The 21,312-nt window shown below is 47.3% G+C and overlaps 1 protein-coding gene across 1 annotated transcript in view; it reads left to right on the top strand.

The window, feature by feature from the left end:
• LOC111150803 (immunoglobulin like domain containing receptor 2) overlaps positions 1–21,312 on the top strand; it is a 54,538-nt gene that overhangs the window by 20,166 nt on the left and 13,060 nt on the right. The window contains exons 4-6 of the mRNA XM_022508413.1: positions 14,968–15,024; positions 17,743–17,889; positions 18,999–19,175. Coding sequence (XP_022364121.1) covers positions 14,968–15,024; positions 17,743–17,889; positions 18,999–19,175 — 381 coding nt within the window. The remainder of the gene's footprint in view (positions 1–14,967; positions 15,025–17,742; positions 17,890–18,998; positions 19,176–21,312) is intronic.

Consider the following 21,312-nt stretch of genomic DNA (forward strand, 5'->3'; position numbering starts at 1 on the left):
GCTGCTGCAGCAGTGTGGGTGAAAGCCTGTGAGATTCTGAACCAGACCAGTGGCTTGAGAAGCGACAACACAGAAACATTTCAGAGACGGAAGGGATGGATCTTGGTGACTAATGTAAAAAAAAAACGAAATGAGAGAGAGGGATGAGTCAAAAGGACACCATGATTTCTAGCTAGCTGGGTAGCCAGCTGTTCCATCAACCAAGAGAGGATACAGGTTGGAAAGCAGGTTGGGGAGGCAGGATGACTTTGGTTCTTGACATGTTGAATATGGGAGGCGTGTGGGAACCCAAGGTAGGGATGTCCTGCTGACAACTGGAAATGGAGGTCTGGAACCCAGTGGAGAAGCAAGGATCAGACATAATAGATTTGAGAATCCTTAGTGGTACAGCCATGAAAGAATAGATGAGTCACCCAGGAAGTTTCTATAAAGTGGAAAGGGCCAAGGGCAGAACCTGTCAGTCTTATATCCTGGCTTGCTTCATGGGAGTGGTTTCCCGTGGTACTGCATCGGTACTTGTCTTGATTTCTCCCACAACACTGGAGGCTTCTCCATAGCACTGGACCACATGCTCTTCAGAGTAAAGGACTAATGCTCATTTGTCTTTACATCTGTAATGCCTGTTGAGCATAAAGAGGCCAGTGTGAATGTTTTTTAAAAAATGATAAATAGATAGCATCTATAACTAATATTTTATGCCCCTTAAATGTTGGCAAGTGCTAAATATATATTTGTTGACTTACAAAGGGTCAGTACCATAGATGTCTACAGTCTCAAGTGAGGTAACATGGTTTCATCTCACTGGGCTACAATTCTTTATCTGGCTCTTTCAATTATTACTGGTGGTAGGTCCATCCAGGACTGTGGTTGGAAGCAACAGAGTTGGTGGGTAACTTCACCCACCAGAGAAGGTGGCTAACTTCAGCAGGAAACTCAGTTGTTGGAAGGGTGTCATGATCGAAAGGAAGGCTGGACAATCGATCTCTGAAGAGGATAGTATGCTAAGGTAATGCTTGTTAGCTTTTGTAAAAACATCCCCCAAGTCTCAGTGACTTACTACATGTAGTAGAAATCTCTTACTTCCTCTCGTCCCAGTCAGATATGAGCTAGGAGGCTTATCTGGGTATTCTCTTCCAGGTGCTGGAGGAGGGGTCTAAACTTCTCCATTGTTTGGCTCAGCTGGCCCGCAGACATTTGCTCCCACCTGCTCAGAAAGAGAGAGTGAGAAACGTCATGTGGGACTTTTTAGGGACCAGGTCTGGCAGTGACATGGGTCACTTCTGCTGTTATTTTGTATTTCCCCAGGGAAAAAAAGTGAAGATGTTTTGATGAACACAGCACAGTCCTTGATGTGTCAGAGATCCTGTAGGGTCTATGTAGCAAGAATTAGTAAACAATGTCTTTAAGACTCCATAGCCAGAAAAAATCAATTTAACTGTTTTTTCTGGTTTTTTGGTTTTTTTTCTTCATTTTTCCACTCAAGTCAGACTCAGGTGAGTGAGTCAAGTTGGCCCAGTTTGGACATGCGTCCGCTGCTTAGCCTTGGGAGATCAAGGGCTCTTCGTGGCTAGTCCAAGATGTGGAGGAAAATCATCTCCCCAGAGTAAATTGGGGCACTCTTACCTAAAAAAAGGAAGAATGGATGTGAGAGGCAAAAAAAAAAAAAAAAAAAAAAAAAAAGAAGAAGGAAAAGGAAAAGCAATTAATGTCCTCCAAAGGGATACCATTACTATGTCTGCTATTCATAAAGTACACTGCTAATAAGTTGTAGTTCATAATTTTTTTCTGTAAGAACCATGTAAGGTAGGAGAGGAGGCATTATTTTCCTTGCGTTCCAAATGAAGAAATTAATGTTCAAGTTTTATAATAGTTATCCCTGTTTAAAAAAAAAAAAAGAAAGCAGTGATGATGACCAAACTCAAATGTCTTGGTTCCTAGCCTCATCTCTTTCCACGATACTACAGGCCCTGTCTACATTAAGAAGCTATAGAATACTCCTCTGCAGAAGACTTATTTGTTTATTTATTTATGTAGAGTGCGAGCACAAGTGGAGAGGGGGTAGGAGAGGAGGGGCAGAGGGAAAGGGAGAGAGAATCTTGAGCAGGATTCTTGCTCAGCACTGAACCCGACTCGGGGCTTGATCTCATGACCCTGAGATCATGACCTGAGTCGAAATCAAGAGTCAGAGGCTTAACCTATGGAGCCACCCAGGCGCCCTATAAGCCATGTTTTAAAAATTGTGGTTGCTGCTTGAGGTCGTGGGTAATAATTTTACTTGTCCCAGATTTGCTTTAGTATTTTCACTTTATTTCTTAGGGAAACTGCCCATACCATTGACCTAGGCCCTTACTTCAAAGGCAGAGTTGTTTTTGCCCGGATTGCATACCTCCCCCACTGAGCATGACCCCAGACATCTGAACCATCTACAAATCACGATGGATGCTTCTTTCAGAGGTTTCAGAAATATCTGAAGACAAGTGATTCAGAGAAATGGGAGGACAACTGCTGATTCAACATTAAACACAAAAAGTATACTGAACATTCTTTAATCTCTTTTTGATGATTCAGACGGTAAAGTCATGCCAAAGTTAGAGATACACTTGGTGTTTTGGGTACTTTGAGAGGACTGTGACAGGTACCTTAGAAACATTTAGATGTTTGGGATCATAGAGCCATACCATTAGACAGAAGAAAGGAGTGTCCAGAAATCTGCCACCCTGAGATTAGATGTTGGTCTGAGATCTGTGGCAAGGACAGGATGTTTATAACCTGGAAACATGCCACTGTTTGGATAGGAGGAAAGTTCCCTTGGGCAGCTCCAGCTGGCAGGAAAAGGACTTCACCATTCAGGAAGGCTCCAGCAGAGAAGTTATTATTTTAAAATCTAAAAGCAGCTCGCCTTGTTCTTACGTCTTCCCATGTGCAATATGAGGGCTGACCTGTTCTGTCTGATGTCCCATATGGTAGCTTGTTTTTTAAGGGCCTTCAAGTAGAAAAATGAGGGAAAGGGCCCAGGTGGGAACATGGCTGGGTGAACACTCCTGATTCTGGACTGAGAACAGAGTAAGAGGACATGACCCAAGGGGTGTTTAGATTAAAGCGAAGGAGGAAGGCTTTCCTAATGGTAAATAACACTTTTTAGAAATCATGGTTCTTGGGGGGAATTAGAGAAACTTCCTCTCCGATGAGCTTTCAACATGGAACAGGTTCTGTTGTCTAAGATATTAGGATAAACAAGATCGCTTTCAGAGTCCTTTCTATGATTTTGACTTTACTTAGAAGACCCACCAATTGCAGAATTAATTCTCTCTATAGGGTGATGCCTAAAATACTGCTGTTTTGTTTTGCTTTGATATTGTTTTAGAAAAAAATGATGCATGTGTATTATAAACATTTCAAGCAGAACAGAAATGTACAAAAGAAGAAAATATCTCCTAAAATCTTGCCATCCAGACCCAATGACTGTATTCTTCTGAACTCTCCCAGTTGCAAGGGCTAGACGCTTAATCTGGCTTAGGGAAATTTTTGGCTTAGGGAACTGGTAAATCCAGGCTCAAGCGTGTCTGAGTCCTAGTGTTCAGATTATATTTTAAAGAATTTGTTTCTTCTGTGTTAGCTTAATTCTCAGTCAGGCTCCCCATCTGGGGCAAAAGTAGCCCCCAGCAGTTCTAGATTTCCATGGTCTTTATTTTAGTGCCTTCCCTCTCAGGAGGATAGTTGCCTTTCTCCATGGTGTCGGCAGAAGTCCAGTGTTGGGGGTAGGCCGTGCTTTGGGACAGGAGGGCAAGTACGCCAACAGCCCCCGTTGAACCGCACGAACTGAAGGGAAAAAGGAAAAGGAGTAGCTTCCTAAAGGGAAGTTGGGCCGTTGTTTCCAAATGAAGAAGGCAGGCAAAAACAAACACTGTTAATATTTTGTGGATCTCATCCATTTGTGTTTCTTTATAGGCCCAAATGCAACGCTATTCCAGGAAGCCAGAAACAGGTTTGCTCCCAGCAGGTCCTTGTGAGTAGGCGCTAAGTCAGGATTGGTTCTTCCTGTGACAGTGATGCCTCAGAGACACCTTGGTTTTCCTGTCGTGCTTCTAGCTTTCCCTGCAGTCTCCTCTTGTGATTCACCCAGAAGCACCTGGGCATGGGATGGAGGCACAGACATGCATGGATTTTCATAAAATCACGTTCACAACACTGGGCCTGAAATTGCTACTGTGGTCGAAAATACATCGTTCAGCCCATTAGTATTAAGAAGCCATTAAGAACACAGTCAGAAATCAGGGAACTCTTGGGAGGGTTCAGAACTTTGGGGATTTTTGACAGGTGCGTATTTCGGAGGCTGAGCAGGAATGCTCTGGCACTCACCCCTTGTCAGTGCTGCATGCTCCCCCCCACCCCCCCAACATTAGTTCTGGCTGTTCAGAAAGGCTACTTGTCGCCCAGGCTCCTCCTCCTCCTTCTCTCCGTCTTTGCCAGCGCCAGCCCGGTGGTGCTGCTGCTAACCAAGGAGATTTGCCGATTAAAAGGGCTTCAGCTCCTAGAGTTCCCATGGCAACAGCCTCCTTGGAGGTCTTTGTTGCTTGCTAAAACTTTGATCTCTCAGAGTGGCTGCTGCTGTTTCTCTCCAAGATTTACAAACAGAAGAAGATTGGGGGAGAAGAAAGAAGAAGTTTACTCCGGACAGAAAGGAGAGAAGGAATTAATGACAGAGCCACGCTCTAGCCATAAATCTGGGGTTTACACCTTTGGACCATCTTTGGATTTTCATATTTTCATTTGTAGACTCAATTATACCTCAGAGATCTGGGCCCCATGTGAAAGACCTTAACTAGGTTTGATTCCACTAAGAGGGCGGAACCATCCTTTCTGTCTTCAGTAGACACCTGGGCCTTCAGATTTCCGGAGAAGCCAAGACAACCATGCTGACTCCGTGCCAGGAGAGAGAGGACTAATAAGGCTTGAGCTCTTTAGGCTTCGACACTGTCACCTATCCTCCCAGTCCTCTCTCCCGCGCCTGGCCTGCTCTGCTTGCGTAGAGTCCTCTGTTGGAGGAACTAGAAAGCCAGCCAGGCAGCAACTGGAATGTGATTCTGGTTAGTGACTGTCAGTGACGAGCATTCTATGGTGTGAGCCATGGGCTGGGGCGTGTGACTGCTCCAGAGACTTGGGATCAGGCCTTTTAGTCTTCACAGGAGGTCTCCTGTGGCCTTCAGGCCTCTCTGCTTAATTGCAACCTTGCTCTTTGATGGGGCACCATGATAGTCAGTTCTGCTTCAAGTGTGCTTTACATTTAAACTATGATTTACATTTAACTCATCTTTTTTGCATACTATGTCCCCAGCACAGTGAAGATACAAAATAAGTGACACTATCTTGTCCTATAAAAATTACTGTCTTTTGGTAAAGATAAATGTTATATTTCTGAAGCAATTAGAGAGTACAAGAAAAGATTAAGACTGTGTTTGATATTAAGTATCAGGGCTATTGGTTCTCAAGAGGGGGCTATTTTGCCCTCCCTCTCCCCTCTAGGAGACATTTGGCAATGTCTAGAAATATTTTTGGTCGTCACAACTTGTGGGGTGCCAAAGGGGCCGAGGCAAGTGGTAGACTTTCTACAGTGCACAGGACAGCACTTTTATGCCCAGCAAAGAATTATCTGGCCCCAAATGTCAATAGTGCCAATGTTGCAAAACCCTGATCTTGACCAAAGGTCCATCTCGATACCGGACAAAGTCTTCTGTGAAGTGTATGCGCTCTGGGGTGAGATACCGCTGGGCTCAGGGCAGCGATGTGGCCTAGCGGGAGTGGTTGTTGATGGGCCTCGGTGTCGTTATCTGTAGCAGTGGGGAAGGCGCCACAAAGGTTACGTGGAAGCCTGATTGCGAGGATGAAACGGCCCATCATAAGAACTCCCACCAGTTCCCATCCCCCACACTTCATTGCTAGTGTGGCATCCTTAATCTGAGGGAACCCTCTTTAGAGAATCCTGGGTTCTGGGAATCCTGCTAGCAAGCAGATTTCCCTTCAGCCTGTTCCATAGGCAGAGGCTTTAACGAGCCATCTGCGAATCGGCAATCCTATTACTAATAGATGCACGTTTTCTCAGTGACATCTGTGCGCTGCCTTGCCAGTGGTGACCCTAATCAGCCCTGTGGGACTTTTCCTGCTGGTGGGTTTCAGGACATTCTGTCCCAGCATGCTGTGTGTTGGTTACTATATTTTGGTTGCTGTTGGAAGTCCCCCTTTCTCAGCCCATGGCCCTTAGTTAATTACAGGGTGGTCAGTGCCTAGATACAAGCATTCCATCACCCAGGCCATTTGACGAAGTCTGGAGGGGCTTGGGGAACCCCTGACTTGGTTTAGGATCTGGATGGCCCCGGAAAGACTTTAGCTAGGGTGACTTTCTGATTTACCGTCCAAACCAGGATACCTCAGGGTGAAAAGGGAAAACTTTTAATAATTTATGTCAAGACAACAGGCATAAACTTGTACTTGTCCAGTCAAACCGGTGTGACGGTCAGCCCATAGACGGGACCACCTTGGAGGTTCTCCTTTGGTTTGAAGAGAGCAGAACATCCAGAGAAGCTGGGGGCGAATTCGTGTCCGCTCCTGCCCTCCCCGGCTGACTCCTGCGGCCGGCAGCTGTTTAAGCCGTGGAGACCTGGGGATGGGCACGTCTCCATTCATTTACTAGAAACGCGCAGAGGCCCAGCAGAGAGACGTGGTTTGCCTTCGTGGTCCCCTGGGAGATTTCGCACCAAGATGTCTGGAGGGCAAAGGATGTCCATTGAGCTCTTCACGACCCTGGGTCGTTGCGAGAACAGACGAGGTCTTGAAGGCGCTCTTTGCCTTCCTGATCCCCAGCCGGCCGGTCCCGCGCGCCGCCCGCTCTCCCCTCCGCCCCCCTGCCCCCTCGCAGCCTTCATCCCGCCTCACTATTTTTGCTTCACTTGTTGCTCATCGCCGTGGGAGGAAGCTTGGCCTTCAATTAGCGCGCATTCCTGCAGCCCGCGGTTGCCGTGGTTACGCGGGCGCGAGCCGGAGCAGCTGGGTCAGCCCGCCAGCTCCATTGTGGTCCCGGGCCGGGCGCGGGAAGGCGGTTGGGGGGACGCGCTCGCACAGGGGGAGGCCCCGGGGGCCCCGGGAGAGTAGGTGTCACCGAGAAATCGGCTCAGCCCTGGGAAGAAAGAACTGCGGCCCTTGAAAGCCTGGCAGGAAACAGTCAATCCCTTTTCCTCCAAAGCCGGCTGCCGCCCTCCAAGGGTGCGGGGTCGCGTTCACACGGGGGCGGTGCCCCCGACTGCGGTCCTGGTGGAAGCCCCTCGCACGGAGAGGGAGGAAAGGGCAGGGACGCTTGACAATCCAAGACCTACAAGCAGTGACCCCTTCGGTGTCTGCCTCCAGCCACCAGGCATTTTGGGGTTAAGTAGCCGTTCTTGGTATCTTTGTGTTTAAGTTGCAGTCGTAGGTGCCAATCTGTTGAATGGAGCAGAGTGGGCTCAGGAAATCACACTGGGTCCCCAGAAAGTCCATTTCCTCCTTCCATTAAATCCCGCCTTCCTCCGTGTCATTTCGGAGTGAAATCTAGCTGTCTTCAGCGTTTCCTCGCAGGCCAAGTTTTACATGTTGGACGCCTACTAAGACTTGGCATCTCTTCTCTCTCTGGGGGCAGGGAGTTGGTTCACTACAGCACTTTGCAGAGTACTTTGCAATCATTTACATTATTGTTTATTAGTTTGTAGTAGCATGGTGAATGTCTTTTAATTAGCTCATACTGTGTTGTGATGGATTCAGTAATCATTTTCTGGTCACAACTTCAAAAGCTGCTGAAAATTTCAACCATCTCTAACATTTCATACATCCCAAAATTATACGTTAATTATATAAGTAGAGCAATAATGCCACAAACATAAATTTCAGAGTTGCTCTCTGCAAATATTAGGAAACTAGAAAGCTGTTGCTGCACATTTCTAAATTAAGGATAAGCAAATCTTGAGGGGGATTAAGATATTGGGGGAAAAAATACCGGAATGGGGGTGAGTAAACCCAGGTTTTACTCCTGGTTTGATTATTCACTGTGTGACTGTGTAAGAGCCTTAATCTCTCTGAGCCTCAGATTTCTGGAAAATATGGGTGGGTTATGGATTAGATGACCTCTGAGATTCTTTCTAGCTATAAAATCGAATCCTGAAATTCTATGTGAATAAAAGAAGTCAGTGCTGGGGTGTCTGGGGGGCTCAGTTGCTTAAGTGTCCAACTCTTGATCTCAGCTCAGGTCTTGATCGGAAGATCATGAGTTCAAGCCCTGCGCGGGGCTCCAGGCTGGGTTTGGAGCCTACTTTAAAAAAAAAAAAAAAAAAAGGAAGAAGAAGTCAGTGCCTTAGGCCAAGCATATAATCACTGCCCAAAAGCCTAAAGCACTTATTAATAGTTAATTGCAGATGGTACAATACTAGTCATTTTGTGGAGAGAATTCACTGTCAGAATTATTCACTATAAAGTGACCTAAAATGTAAAAGATATAAAAAGAAAAAAGTACACACGTGAAATGCTTAAATACACTTTATAAATATATGTAAAAGAAAGGGAAGCTATATCCACATTTGTGATGGATAATCATAAATTATATTTATTGAATGCATGGTTGCTATGGGAATATAGAATAAAAACAGGGATGTGTGTGCACTTGGGAAATTTCCAGGCTATTTGGGATTCCAAATAGCCATAGAAACAACTTTATACTCAAGGGGGCCAGAGAAAACCATCTGCTCTCCTAAAAGACTTAGGAGAGAAACATTTTGGATGGTTAGGAGCTGAGAGACCAGGGGGTGGGTACAGTACATCCCTGAAAATGGATATAGGACATGTTAGGAAAGCTTGGAAGTGGGATGAAGCCCAGATGTGCATTAAACAGAAGGGAGAAGAGGGGAATTGCAAGGAACTGGGGAAGAAAACCCTTCTGAACATCTGATCATCCTGAACAGAAAGGTCACCAGTATGAATATTGGCAAACCTGAGGAGGACTCCAAGGTCACCCAAAGAAATGAATGGAGATAACAATGCTATTAGTGGTGGTGACATCATAAGTATGAAGGAAGTATTGTTTTTTTTCTCCTTTTTGTGAGTTCCCGGGCCTTAAATAATTTGGTGTCTGTTCTCAGCAAGTAAGTGACTAACAGATCTGGGATCTGAGAACAAGTTTGTCCTAAAGTAGGATTTCTGTAGTTTCCATTGCACTTTGAAGGTTTGGACTAGTAATCAGAGCTCAGACTTAAGTTTTAAGAGTAGTGACAAAAACAACTTTTTTGGCTGAATGTTGTAGGCTTCCTGTCTCTCTCCATAATGTCTGCCTTAATAACACCATAGCCTGGTAGTTTGTAACTTGTGGGGAGTAGGGTGGAGTGGTGCTTCCATTCCCCTAGATAGCAAGCTGTTGCAAGGACTAGAGGATGCTCCTGGCAGTGAGCCCGGAGTCCAGTACATAGAACAGCACTGAATGAATGAATGAATGTCTCTTTCATGTTCTTAATAAGAGCCTGTTTCCGCCTGGGATAAAAAGTGAACTATGAAACCAGAAGTCCAGCCAGAAGTTCAGCACACCAGACGGTGGGGATTTGCTACTGGAAACCCTTCAAGGTCCCGTTGGGTGAGGTGGGCCACTGGGGATGCCGAGCACGGCTTACAGCCCCTGCCCCAGAGGGGTTTCCGTCCTGCTAGTGGAGGTCCATGTAAAATGGCTGTGACAGCGGAGAGATAAGCGCCCTCGTGAAGCTGTGTACGGGGTGCTCAGGAGCACCGAGGAGGGAGCACCCTCTCAGGGCAGCCTCCTTCCAGGGCTCTACCAGAATGGACTGGAGAGTGTGCGTGGTAAGGATTTGAGCAAAGCAGGAGACTGAGAGATGTATTAGCTGGTGTTATTAGTAAAGAGGGTAAGTAATTCCTGCCTTGAGGAGCCTGGCCTACCAAGAAAACAGCATCGGAACCTTGGGGAAGTCCCACCAGGATGTGGCTTGTGAAATGTGCAAAGATAAGGCCCCGAGGAGAGGAGAAGTGGGAAACCAGGCAAGGACTGTGTCTTTGGGGAAAGGCCTCTGGACCAGGTGGAATGGGACGTCAAGAAAAAGAAAAGAAATGAAAAAAAGAAAAAAGCTGATGATAATTGGATTTGGCAGGAGGAAAGTCCTTTGGCCTTAGAAAGTTTGCGGAAGAGCAGCCAGTAACTACGACTCTTAGGCCCACATTGCTGGGCAGGCTGCTGGGGCTGGACAGCGAGCCTCTCAGGCACGGGCTTCCCGCCGTTCTCCTGTTCGTGTCCACCGGCACAGCCCACCTTTCTTTGTTGACCGAATGATGAACGAGTTGAGTTGGAGACATTCCAGAGGGAGTTTTCCAGAAGTGGTTTTCAGGAATATGTCCGAAGAGTCCAGGTGGGGGTCACTTCAGTGTGCCAGTGGCAGGAAATAGCTGACATAGGGACTTGCATAGCTAAGATACAGGTTGTTTGGGTCACAACGCATGTTTCTGCCCTGATCGTTCAACCCCACGTATGAGGATGTTTTTGGCTGCAGAGTTTGTGATGGTGATTGTAGGAAGCAGGCGCTTGTGTTTGTGTGTACATGTGCAAACTATTAGTATGCCTAATTTGTTTGGTCTATTCATGTGGAAATGTCTTAAAAGTAATGGATTCTGCAAGGTTTGGGGAAAACTGTTTTGAGTGCTTACATAAGACCGGTATTTTCTACTGATAGTTTGAGCTGTGGTTTGAAAAGCATAGATGTGGCCTTCTGTTCGCAGGTCTGTTCTCTACCCTTTTCTCAGACATGAAAGTGACTTGTAATTGCCCCTCTTAAGCTGAATCCTGGAAGAATGGCAATGATTCACAAGTGTTGGTAAAGTGCTACTGAAAGCTGGAAAGGATTTACTGGAATTGTTTGGACTTTCTAAGATCAGACCTTCATTGGATGTGTTAGAATAGGAAGAAAAGATAGAGTCTTTCCAGCCGGCAACAGCATTTCTTAGGAACTGTTCGTCAAGAAGCTGGAAGCAAAATTATTTTCAGAAATATATGACTCCAGCATAAATCTACTTTTAAAAATGTCCTTAGCCCCAGGAAAATATAAATTGTGGTATAAAAGCCATAGAGATTTGCACTCTCTCGCTGCTGACATGATATAGTCATGTTGTCTGCTATCCCCAAACCCCTTCAGGGTCCTGAAGTCTGAAGACATTACATTTCACCCACCATATGGCAAGATCCTGTCGCCCATCCTAGGGCCAGCACTACACAGGTGCATTATGGGAAAACGTCATCTCTCCCTGAAGCATCAGCTACTGACTGTTGCTTGAGGGAGAATGAGAAGATTGATGTATGTCTCTCTGTCGGAGTGACAAGCTTTGTGGATCTCCTGTCCATATTTTTGATACCACCCTATCCTCAAGTTTTTAAATTACAAATGCAAACATATAATCTAGAAATGAAAATCCCTTCATTGTTCTTCCATGATGCCCATTCCAGCTCTCCAGAAATAAGGAGCCAACAATTTGGTGTATAATACTCTTGCTTTCAGATTTTCATTCGAACATAGGTTCTTAGAGCTCACACTCACGGATGTTCTGTTGTGTGTAGAAACAATGTCAGAAGACCAGCAAAGTGATCTAAACAGCCTGTGGGGAAATCCACCTTTTGTGTTTTATGTGCTCACAAATATCTTGGTCTGTTTATACCTGTCAGTGGTTCCAAGTATGTGATCTCTGGGCCCTACACAGCCCCCAAATATATTTTGTATGGCTTGTCCAGTGTTTTAAAAAAATCTATGAATCAGTTGCCAACATTTGAAAATCAGGATATTTTGCACAAAAAGTCTGTGGTCTGGCTAATCTTGAGAAACAGGAAGACCTGCAACTCGGGAGACAGAGTCCCGTCAGGCAGTGGTTGGCTAGAGGTGAACAGCAGTAGCCCCAGAGACACGTAATCGGCCATTCGCTTCGCCCCTAAATGCTCCCTGATGCGTTACCCTCGGCTAGCTGCATTTATGTGCCTTACCTGCTCTCCCTGTAAACAGCTGAGTTTGCAACTCTAACCATTAAGCACCAGATTTGAGAGCCAAAAATATTATAGATAGGGTGACCATATAATTAATTGTCCAAAATAGGACACCTTGAGAGTTAAAAGTAGTGCTATTAATATTTACACCAGGACAGCAGGCACACACCCGGACATATGGTCTCCCTCTTTGTAGATCACTTTATTCAATCTCTTCACTTGACTAGGGAGAAAATGGAGACCTAGAAAGAGGATTGCCTGTGGCACTCACCAAGCAAACAAAGGACAGAGTTGACTCCCAGTACCCTGCCTCCCAGTCCACTGCTTTCTCCAGTATAATGTCATCTCTATCATATATATGAGCTCCATATTTTCCTTGAATATATGGATTTTTTCTTTTTTTTTTTTAAAGATTTTATTTATTTATTGACAAAGAGAGCGAGAGAGCACAAGCAAGGGGAGCAGAAGAGGGAGAGGGAGAAGCAAGCTTCCTGCTGAGCAAGGAGCCTGATGTGGGACTTGATCCCAGGACCCTGGGATCATGACCTGAGCTGAAGGCAGGTGCTCAACCATCTGAACTACCCAGGCACCTAAATACATGGATTTTTTTATAGTTCATAATTATCACATGGCTAATACCCTGTGAGGGTGTACAGATCTGCAGTTTATATCATCAATAATATTTCAATTATGAAGGTGGTTAATTATGGGCTACCACATATCTAGAGATGTTTAAAACATTGGTAGGTTTGAGATCTCAAAGGTAGATGCAAGAAAAGCTTTTTCATTTCACTGGCTACAATAAGAGATGCATTCAGAAGTGCTAATTGTCTGGATTTTTAAAAAATCACCATTAAGTGACTCTCTGACAACTAGCTTGCTGGAACAAGAGACGTCATTGACTGTTGGCTGGTAGTTAGTGTGAATTATGTCTTTAAGAGATGGCCAACATCCCCAACTCCCCAGTCCTTGCCCGGTTGTTCCCTTGTAGAGTTTCCAAGAGGCATTTGTGCGCAGAACACTCCAGATGAGACCAATGCCTGCACTTATCACTGGCTCAGACTCTGGTCCCAAATCTCTGTCTGGTATTCCGTCCCAGGAACGGGATGGGACTGCTGTGAGCCTCAGTGGCTCCTCTTGGCATTTCAGGAAGGCTTAGGCCAAAGGCTCGCATACGGATTCTCCTCCAGGATGCCTTTTTCCAGTGTTCCACTTGGATCCTGCATGTTCTTCCAGTAGACCCTGCAAACAGCAGGCTATCCTTGGCACGTTAGCTGCACAAGATAAAAGAAAGACAGAAAGAAGCCCTTCTCGCCAAAACCTAGAACAGAGTGAGCCTAAGTCCCTCGTTCTATACTTCTTGTCCCTTGGAATGTCTTGTGGTCCCAATTAATTTTTCAAATGAGGGGCCGTTACCCACGCAGGACGCGCAAGCAGGACACGTTTTACCACATTGGCCTTGTCTAGTTAGGGAGAGCCAAGAAAAAGTAAATGTCCCAGAGGAGCTGCTTTTTCTTTGACTTTGATCAGTGCTTCTTTTCAATGGAGTGGTTTGAGAGAGGAGGGGATCAGTGAGCAATCATGACCTATCTTAAGATCCAAAAAATGAACCACACACAGGTAACTTTTTCCTCTAACGCAACTCAGCAAACTTACGTTGTTTTCTAAATGAACCAACTCCATATGCATGAAACAGACGCCCTCAAACTGTATTCAGTAGGCTCCTGAGCCTTTGAAGGGTTAACAGTTAGGCTTCATTGGTATAAGTAAAAAAATAGTATTAAATTTCTTTCTTTTTTTTTTTTTTTTTACTCTTTAATGTGATTACTAAAAAAGCTAAAGTTAACGTGTCGCTCACATTATATTTCTGTTGGACAGAGCCATTCTGGGGGAGTATGTTAGGCACATAAGTGAAGTCATAAGGTTCAGTTCATGCTTGAGTGGTACGCCAGTGACTTTTTGCCTTAGGGGTCTGAAGGAGGCAACCGGAGGGGTGCTTCGTAGGGCAGCTTGCTCGTTAGCAAGGCTTCAGTGTGGTAGAAACATCTGGGACGAGTGCGAAAGTCGTATCAGTGTCTTTACGTTTAGCGTGATAGGAGAACGTGGCAAAAGCATTCGGTGCTTCTTCCCATACATCAGGCTAGTGGTTAAAAGGACGAACCTCCGGATCCCCCACGTCTTCCACAGTCTTGGCTCCTGCGCAGCTCTTCGCCTTCCAGAGCCCTGACGGGCACCTGTTCTGACACCAGCCCATCAGCTCACGGGCTGTCCCACACAGAAGGCACTTGGGTTCATACGAGGCCAGCTTCAGGTCCCATATGGAAAAGCTGCACCAGATACATATGTAGAGAGTATTTCTGAAACCAGAAGGGGTGTAGAGGAGCATGCCAGTCATCTAGCTTCAGCTTCCCCTTGCCTTTGAGAATTTTAATCACTGAAGCATCTTTAGGCTATAAATAGAGTCACGTAGTGAGACCATTCCGGGTTAAAACCAGATACGGACTTGTGCTTTGATATGGACACGGGACTGTGAATGGATGTATGAAAATGTGTATGAAAATTGCACATTTGGATACAGATGGGTTTGACTCTCTGATCACATGTGTGGAGAAGACTGTGTACATGAATGGAGACGGCGTATGTCAGTCTGCTCGAGCAGGGCTTTTCATATGGGAAGCAGAGATTTCCTCCTTCTATAAATAGTTGGAGAGAAAGTTCTGTTTGTGCTTCCATCTGGTTTCCGTGCAAAGTTCACTTAGGTGGCTGCCGAAGAGGGATGGAGAAAGCTTTTCTCTTGACTGAGCTCAGCCTCTGGGACTTGCCCCTTCCTACCACAGAGAGGAGGGACGGGGCCAATGGCGCCAGGCTTCAGGCTGTGTTTGTCCTTGGAGTAACCTCTTCCCTTCTTCTTTTCCTTCTACCTCCTCCAGGCAGGACAGGGCTGCTTGCTGACCTCTTGCCCAGTTTTGCTGTGGAAATTATGCCAGGTACTCAGTCATTTCACTCTTTATTTGCTTAATTTGCTGTCACTCTGTCTGTCTTGCTTCTGCATTAGTTGCTAATTGCTCCTTTAACTTATTTGCACATTTGTCTGTACGTTTCTGTGGTCTTTTCCAGGATGAACTAAGCCCAGTGGAAAAGACTTTTAGATTGTGTTTCTTCTGTCACCAGGCCCTAAAAGAATCATGATAATTAAAATGGGCTGCAACGGGGACCTGCCCCTTCAGTGTTGGGCCTTGCAGGCTCTTTGGCAATCTTCGGAACCATTCAGTACCTCTGCTGTGCCTAGACAGCTATAAGTATCCCTAGCGGAGTTACTATTTATCGCATTTCCTTATTCCCTAAATTAAATGTTTATCTGTTCATTAGGGTACAATCGTGTTGCTCCGAACTACCTTTCATAACTTGATCAAAACATATTTCCAAGCCTTATGAAAGTAACACACCCCACCTCCCTTGAGAAGTACACATGTGAACACCTACATTGCTTTGCAATTCCAGGAGCTTCTTGGGCCCCCTAAGTTCCTGGGATCCATAGACCATATGTCAGGGAAACACCCAAATGTGCACCCTGTCGTTTTCTGTAGCTTCAGTTGAACGCACCAGCCGAAACCAGCCAGCCTCAGCTCGCCGCAGCCCCAGAGTCCATAATGGAAGCGGGTTCGGAGAGAAATAAGAATGAGCTATGGGAAGGGACATATGCAAACTCAGGGAATGGGAAAGACTATGATTCCGACTTGCTTTAGACGGCTTCTAGCGAAGGGTTAAGAGCTGCCTAAGTGTTGGGAGCAACAGAGAGATACGGAATATTCCTGGCCATTGGTTTTGACTTTGTTCAGGTTTTAAAACATCTGAAGTCTTTACAGTTGAGTTTCACTAATTATTCTTCCATGAATTCTCCTGTTTTGCCGTTAGCTGGCCATCCCAAATACGGACATTCTTCATATAAATGTTGATCCCAGGGACACATGAAGACACCTCTTTGTGACTCCCCCTTATCCAGAGTTGTGTCTGCTTGTACCCATTTGTTCATCACACCCACAAACAACGTTACAAAGCATTACTTCAAACTAGATGTTTTATCTCCCGGTCCCAAGAAAGAGTTACTGTATTTTTCATATCTGGTCCTTGTCTGTTGAATATCCCTCCCTTTTGGCTCCCAAGAATCCTTTCATGGAGAGCATTCTTTTGTTTCTCTGAGATAAAACTGCCAGTCTTTATCCTTGACTGCCTGAGCCTCATTGTAGCCGCTGAGCCACACCACCGCTCTGTTCCTCGGGGCTCCTGTCTGTCTCAGGCTATATAATGTTATTGTGTTGTAGCTGAGGACTGGGACAAAGCCCTCAGCTACCTATTGTCCTCAGCAGGAATGCTCTCCAGACCATTCTCACCAGACCCGAGACCTTCTCATTTCCTCACTGAAGAGATGGTGACCTGGTTAATTTGAGTGTATTTCAGAGGGAGAGTGAGGACGGACATTCAGGAAACATAAGTTGCTTGTTCTTGTCCAGAGGAAGTCATGTTCTAAACAAAGATAATTTTAGCATTAAGACAAAACCCTTTATATAACAAAAATATCCTATTTTCAAGCTCCAACTGAATGTCCATTTAATTGAAGGAATATTTAACAACCAAAATTCAATAAAAACAATATATACTTAAAGTTCATTGTAAAGGGACTTCTGGTAGGTGGCCTTCCGTCAAAATGAATCACTTTAATCTTTGGACTTTCAAAGGCAATCCTGGCTCATCCAGTCCATCCCAGACCTCCAGTGGGAAGCTGGGTCCTATAGCCAAGTCCTGAAAGCGTGACTTAGAGTCACTGGAGGGTCACGCCATTTTTATGTAAGCCAGATGGAATTTGTTTCCTTTCTTGAATCTTGTGGACAAGCAAATGAACCAGAAGTTGTGTTTGGCCCCTGGCAGAGGTGTGAAAACAGCAGAAGTTAACAGCTGGTACAGTCGTCAGAGCCCGGAGCCATTGTAGCTGTGGGCCTGCTGGCTGTTTAGCACAGCCGGCCTGAGTGTGACCAAACCAAGCCACTCCTGGGGCGTGGGGACAGCACATTGTCTCCTCGAGTCTTTGTCTCTAGTTTTCTCCCTGGTTTGTTCCACAGATAGAAGCAAAAGGCTTTGATCTCAGCTTTGATGCTGAGGACAGGAAAGGGGTTACAGGGGTGGTCAGCAGGGAGAGACCCGGACCACCTAAATATCTTGAGACTGTGTGACACAGAACTTTGTCTCAGAACTCATGTTTTTAGAGGTAAGAATAACTTGCCCACAAAAGGGCCATATTCACAGAACCCACCACTTCCTAGCTCAGCTACCAAGATTCCGCTCCCCAGCCAGGAGTCTTTCTGATCCTGTCCCGTCCTTGTTCAGACACTACAGTGGATATGGTAAGCCCTTTGCCCAGGAAGGGCCCCAAACTCCGCCACCACTCCATGCTGGTCATTACACTGTGCTCAGTAGGACCCTAGGGACCCTTCCTCCCTCCTCTCCATACCCGCACCCCATCAGGCCTACACTTCTCGCTCTCAGAGTTCCCCCTGAGCTGGGGGGCGCTCTGTGCCCTGTCATGATGCTTCCTTCCCCGGGACCCCCTGCCCCCACTACCCACTCCTCTGACAGGAGACAGCGAGGAGAGCGTCCCGGTCCGTGCGGCGGGCCGCCCCCAGCGTGGGTTTCTCTGTGCGTCCTTCCAGAGTGGGTGTTCGTCGGCCTGGTGATCCTGGGAGTCTTCCTCTTCTTCGTGCTGGTGGGGATCTGCTGGTGCCAGTGCTGCCCGCACAGCTGCTGCTGCTACATCCGCTGCCCTTGTTGTCCGGAGTCCTGCTGCTGCCCTCAGGCCTGTGAGTAAAGTGCCCGGCGGGGAGACAGAGCGACCGGAGGAGAGGTCACGTCTCCGTCAGAGAGCTGTGTGCCCCGACTTTCTTCTCCCCCTTTCCTTCCACCTCCGGAGCTGGTTGTTCCAGGCTCACTCCTCTGCCGGGAGCCCCCGGCTCCCTGAGCTGCCCGTCCCTGTTCGCCTCCTCACCTGCATGCAGTTCTCCTACTTCTTATCCACACCCGTCCCCCCGCATCTGCATTTCACACTGGCGCAGCCCACGGAGGGAAGGGCAGGTTCCCGATGGTCAGGCTGTGGGTCAGGCTTCTGCCCTCTCTTCAGGCACTCAAGCTAGAGGAAAGCGTCTCTGGTCGTGCCTCTCAAAGGCAGAGAACTCCGCTTTCTACAAGCAGAGCGAGCAGACGGCAGGCTCGGCGTACCACCCGGCCGGGGAGGAATCTTATTTATGCCTGAGACAACGTGGCCCACCAAACCAGTCCTCATCGGGGGATGCACAGTTGTACCATAAGGGCCGAGCCCGTGCAGCCACTAAGCTGGGCGCCCCATGCCAGAAACCAGACACGTCCTGAAGGGGAAAGACATACATGCATCTTCAGTGTCCTTAGGCATGAAGCAGCTTCCAGGAGGGGTCCCGTGATCTGCTCTGCCTTTGAGATCCCAGAGCAGAACCACGTGCGAGCTCAGTGCCTGCCCGGCCTCTCTAGAAGAGGCTTAGGATCCTCCCGGAAGTAGCCCCGGGTGGCCTGGCGCTAGGCTTCCTGCAGGGGCCTGAGGCAGCCTACAGACTGCGTGGTGAAGGGTGGGCTGCTGCTGGCACTGGGGAGGCCGCCATGGCCGCTCCTAGGACCACTTACTGACTCCGTTGCCAGCTACTGAACCCTGTAACTCCTTATGTCATTGCCTTTTGGTGGAGCCAGAGGAGTCCAAGGGAGTGGGGGAGAGAGGTTCTGATGAATCAGTTCAGGCCTAGGAGAACACACGCACACGCTCGCGTACATGCACACACACACGTCCAGGAGCTCCCTTAAGCGCATCCTCAGGCAGTTTTGGTGTGAGGGTTGTGGAGGGTGGGACGATAATATAATCTCTTTTGCTCTTCATCTCCCTCCACAGTGTATGAAGCAGGGAAAGCAGCAAAGGCCGGGTACCCTCCCTCTGTCTCCGGTGTCCCCGGCCCTTACTCCATCCCCTCTGTCCCCCTGGGAGGAAACCCCCCAGCCGGCATGCTGATGGACAAGCCGCACCCGCCCCCCCTGGCACCAAGTGACTCCACGGGAGGCAGCCACAGTGGTAAATGTAGTTCCAGACCGCCCTGCCCCATGCTCCTCTCTGGCTTCTGCTCTGGTTCCTTACTGATGGGAACCGTCAGCTCGGTGATGCTTCTTTGGAAAATGACGGTCTCCATTCCAGATATGGGATCCCTCCAGCTGTACCAGGTATCATCTGGAGTGCATGTCAGGCTTTCCAAGGACCGCAGGATTTCGCTGTCCCTGCTCCCTTCCCAAGCTCCCCGATAACTGAAGTGATGAGGAAAAGAGGCAAGGTACCCCTTGAATGTTGACCATCCAGTTCATAAATAGTTATCTCATCCCTACCTAGTGTTCAGGACTGTCAAAGGCACCGTGAGGAACACTAAGAAGTATAGGACATGATTTGTGTAGGAAGCACTATGGCCCAGCCAGGGAGAGAGAATGGATTTTTATTAGGACGATTGGATGCTGCAAAGAGTGTGGTGCTGGGCGTTCAAAGGAGAAGGAGCTGGAGCGGTTACAGAGGGTTCAGGAAAGAGGTGGGTTTGAGCTGGGCCTAGAGGAACACAAAGAAATAGGAGAACAGAGAGGGAGGTGCTGAGCACCCCCCAGGAAGGACACGTGGTAGGAGCCTGGAACTGGAAGAAAAGGAGGGGGGGGTGTTGGACATTGGAAGGAAGTGGAGGGCTTTGATGGAGCCTCACCCAGATTAGGGAAGGCCCTGAAACCCACCCAGGAGAGCCCGAGGTTCAGTGCCATAAGTGAGTGGGAGCCACTGGAAGGTTCCTGAGTTCTTGGAAAGGTGACACGCCAATGAGGCGAGTGGCAGTGGAAGAGAGTGGGATCAGAGATACTGAGCTGAGATGAAAATGAAGCCATTCAGGGGCTGTGAGAGCGGTTGGGCCACAAGAGAGGCCACAGGAATTGACATGAGTAGGTCAATCTGAGAGATACTTCAAAATGAGACTTTGGGAATGAAGGAAAGGGAGGCTTCAGATGAGCCCAGGCTGTCCAGTGATGCACATCATAGAGAGAATTAGTAATGGGTAAGGAGAGCGTATTTGGGTGGAGATGCACCATGGTGTGTTAGAGCAGGATGAATTCGTGGTTATTGGCAAAGGCAGAGGGACAGAGGGGCGGGGGGGGCATTCAAATGGAGCTTCCGTGGAGATGCTTGAACAGGATTACAGAGTAGGAAGGTTAGACGTGCGTGAAGTATCTTTAGGAGATGACTGTTTAATTCCCAGGTGTGGATGAGCTAGTAGGGTTGGTAAAACAGGCATGTCCCCCCGGAGCTGTCTGGACTTCTTCTGGTGGGAGCAGGGAAGAGTGTCTTACCCACTGAATGAACTGTCAGTGCTTGACCCTGGAAGGAGTGGATGTCATCAGTGAGTAATTGGTATTTGTGTTTTTTTTCTCTCCCTGGAACAGTTGGTAGAATTCTGACATCAGAGCCTGAGAATGAGTCACAGACTGAGAAGTAAAAGTTAATGATCAAGGACACACAGGGGATTAGAGAGATACAGACAATACAGTTCGTTTCCCCAACGGTGGAGGGGCCAGGGGACATTAATGGCACTTGTCTCATATATTCTTTGCAGCTTCCCCATTTTCCAGGCTTTTCATCCTTCCTTCCCACCAGAACCCATTCCCTCTTACTTTTTTTTTTTTAAACAGCGTCCTATAATGAAATGATTCTTATTCATAGGATGACAAATACTTCCTCTCCTGATTTCAACCTTTTTCTAGTTCCTGCTTGTCGCACTTCTGTCATTCCGGCCCCGTCCTGCCGTGCTAACCAACTGCACCTAGGAGTGGCTTGGGGGCGCCTGGGTGACTCAGTCGGTTGAGCATCCGACTCTTGATTTCAGCTCAGGTCATGATCTTAGGCTGATGACATCGAGCCCCATGCCGGGCTCCACACTCCGCAGGGTTGTGGGTCCCTGCTGGGGTCCCTCTACTTCTGCCCTTTCCCCCTGCATGCTCTCTCTCTCTCTCTCTCTCAAAATAAATAAATCTTTAAAAAAGAAGAAAAAGGTGGCTTGAAAAATAGGAACTTTTCTTATTTTGCATAGCAAGAAATCCCAAAGAAAGATGGCTCTGGGGTTGGTTGATGGATCAGTTCACGTGGCAACACTGAAGGACCTGGTTCTCTCCATCTTTTGTTCTGTGCTTCT

This window comes from Enhydra lutris, unplaced genomic scaffold (genome assembly GCF_002288905.1).
Source record: "Enhydra lutris kenyoni isolate GAN:26980312 unplaced genomic scaffold, ASM228890v2 scaffoldscaffold24, whole genome shotgun sequence".
NCBI classification, from domain to species: domain Eukaryota; kingdom Metazoa; phylum Chordata; class Mammalia; order Carnivora; family Mustelidae; genus Enhydra; species Enhydra lutris.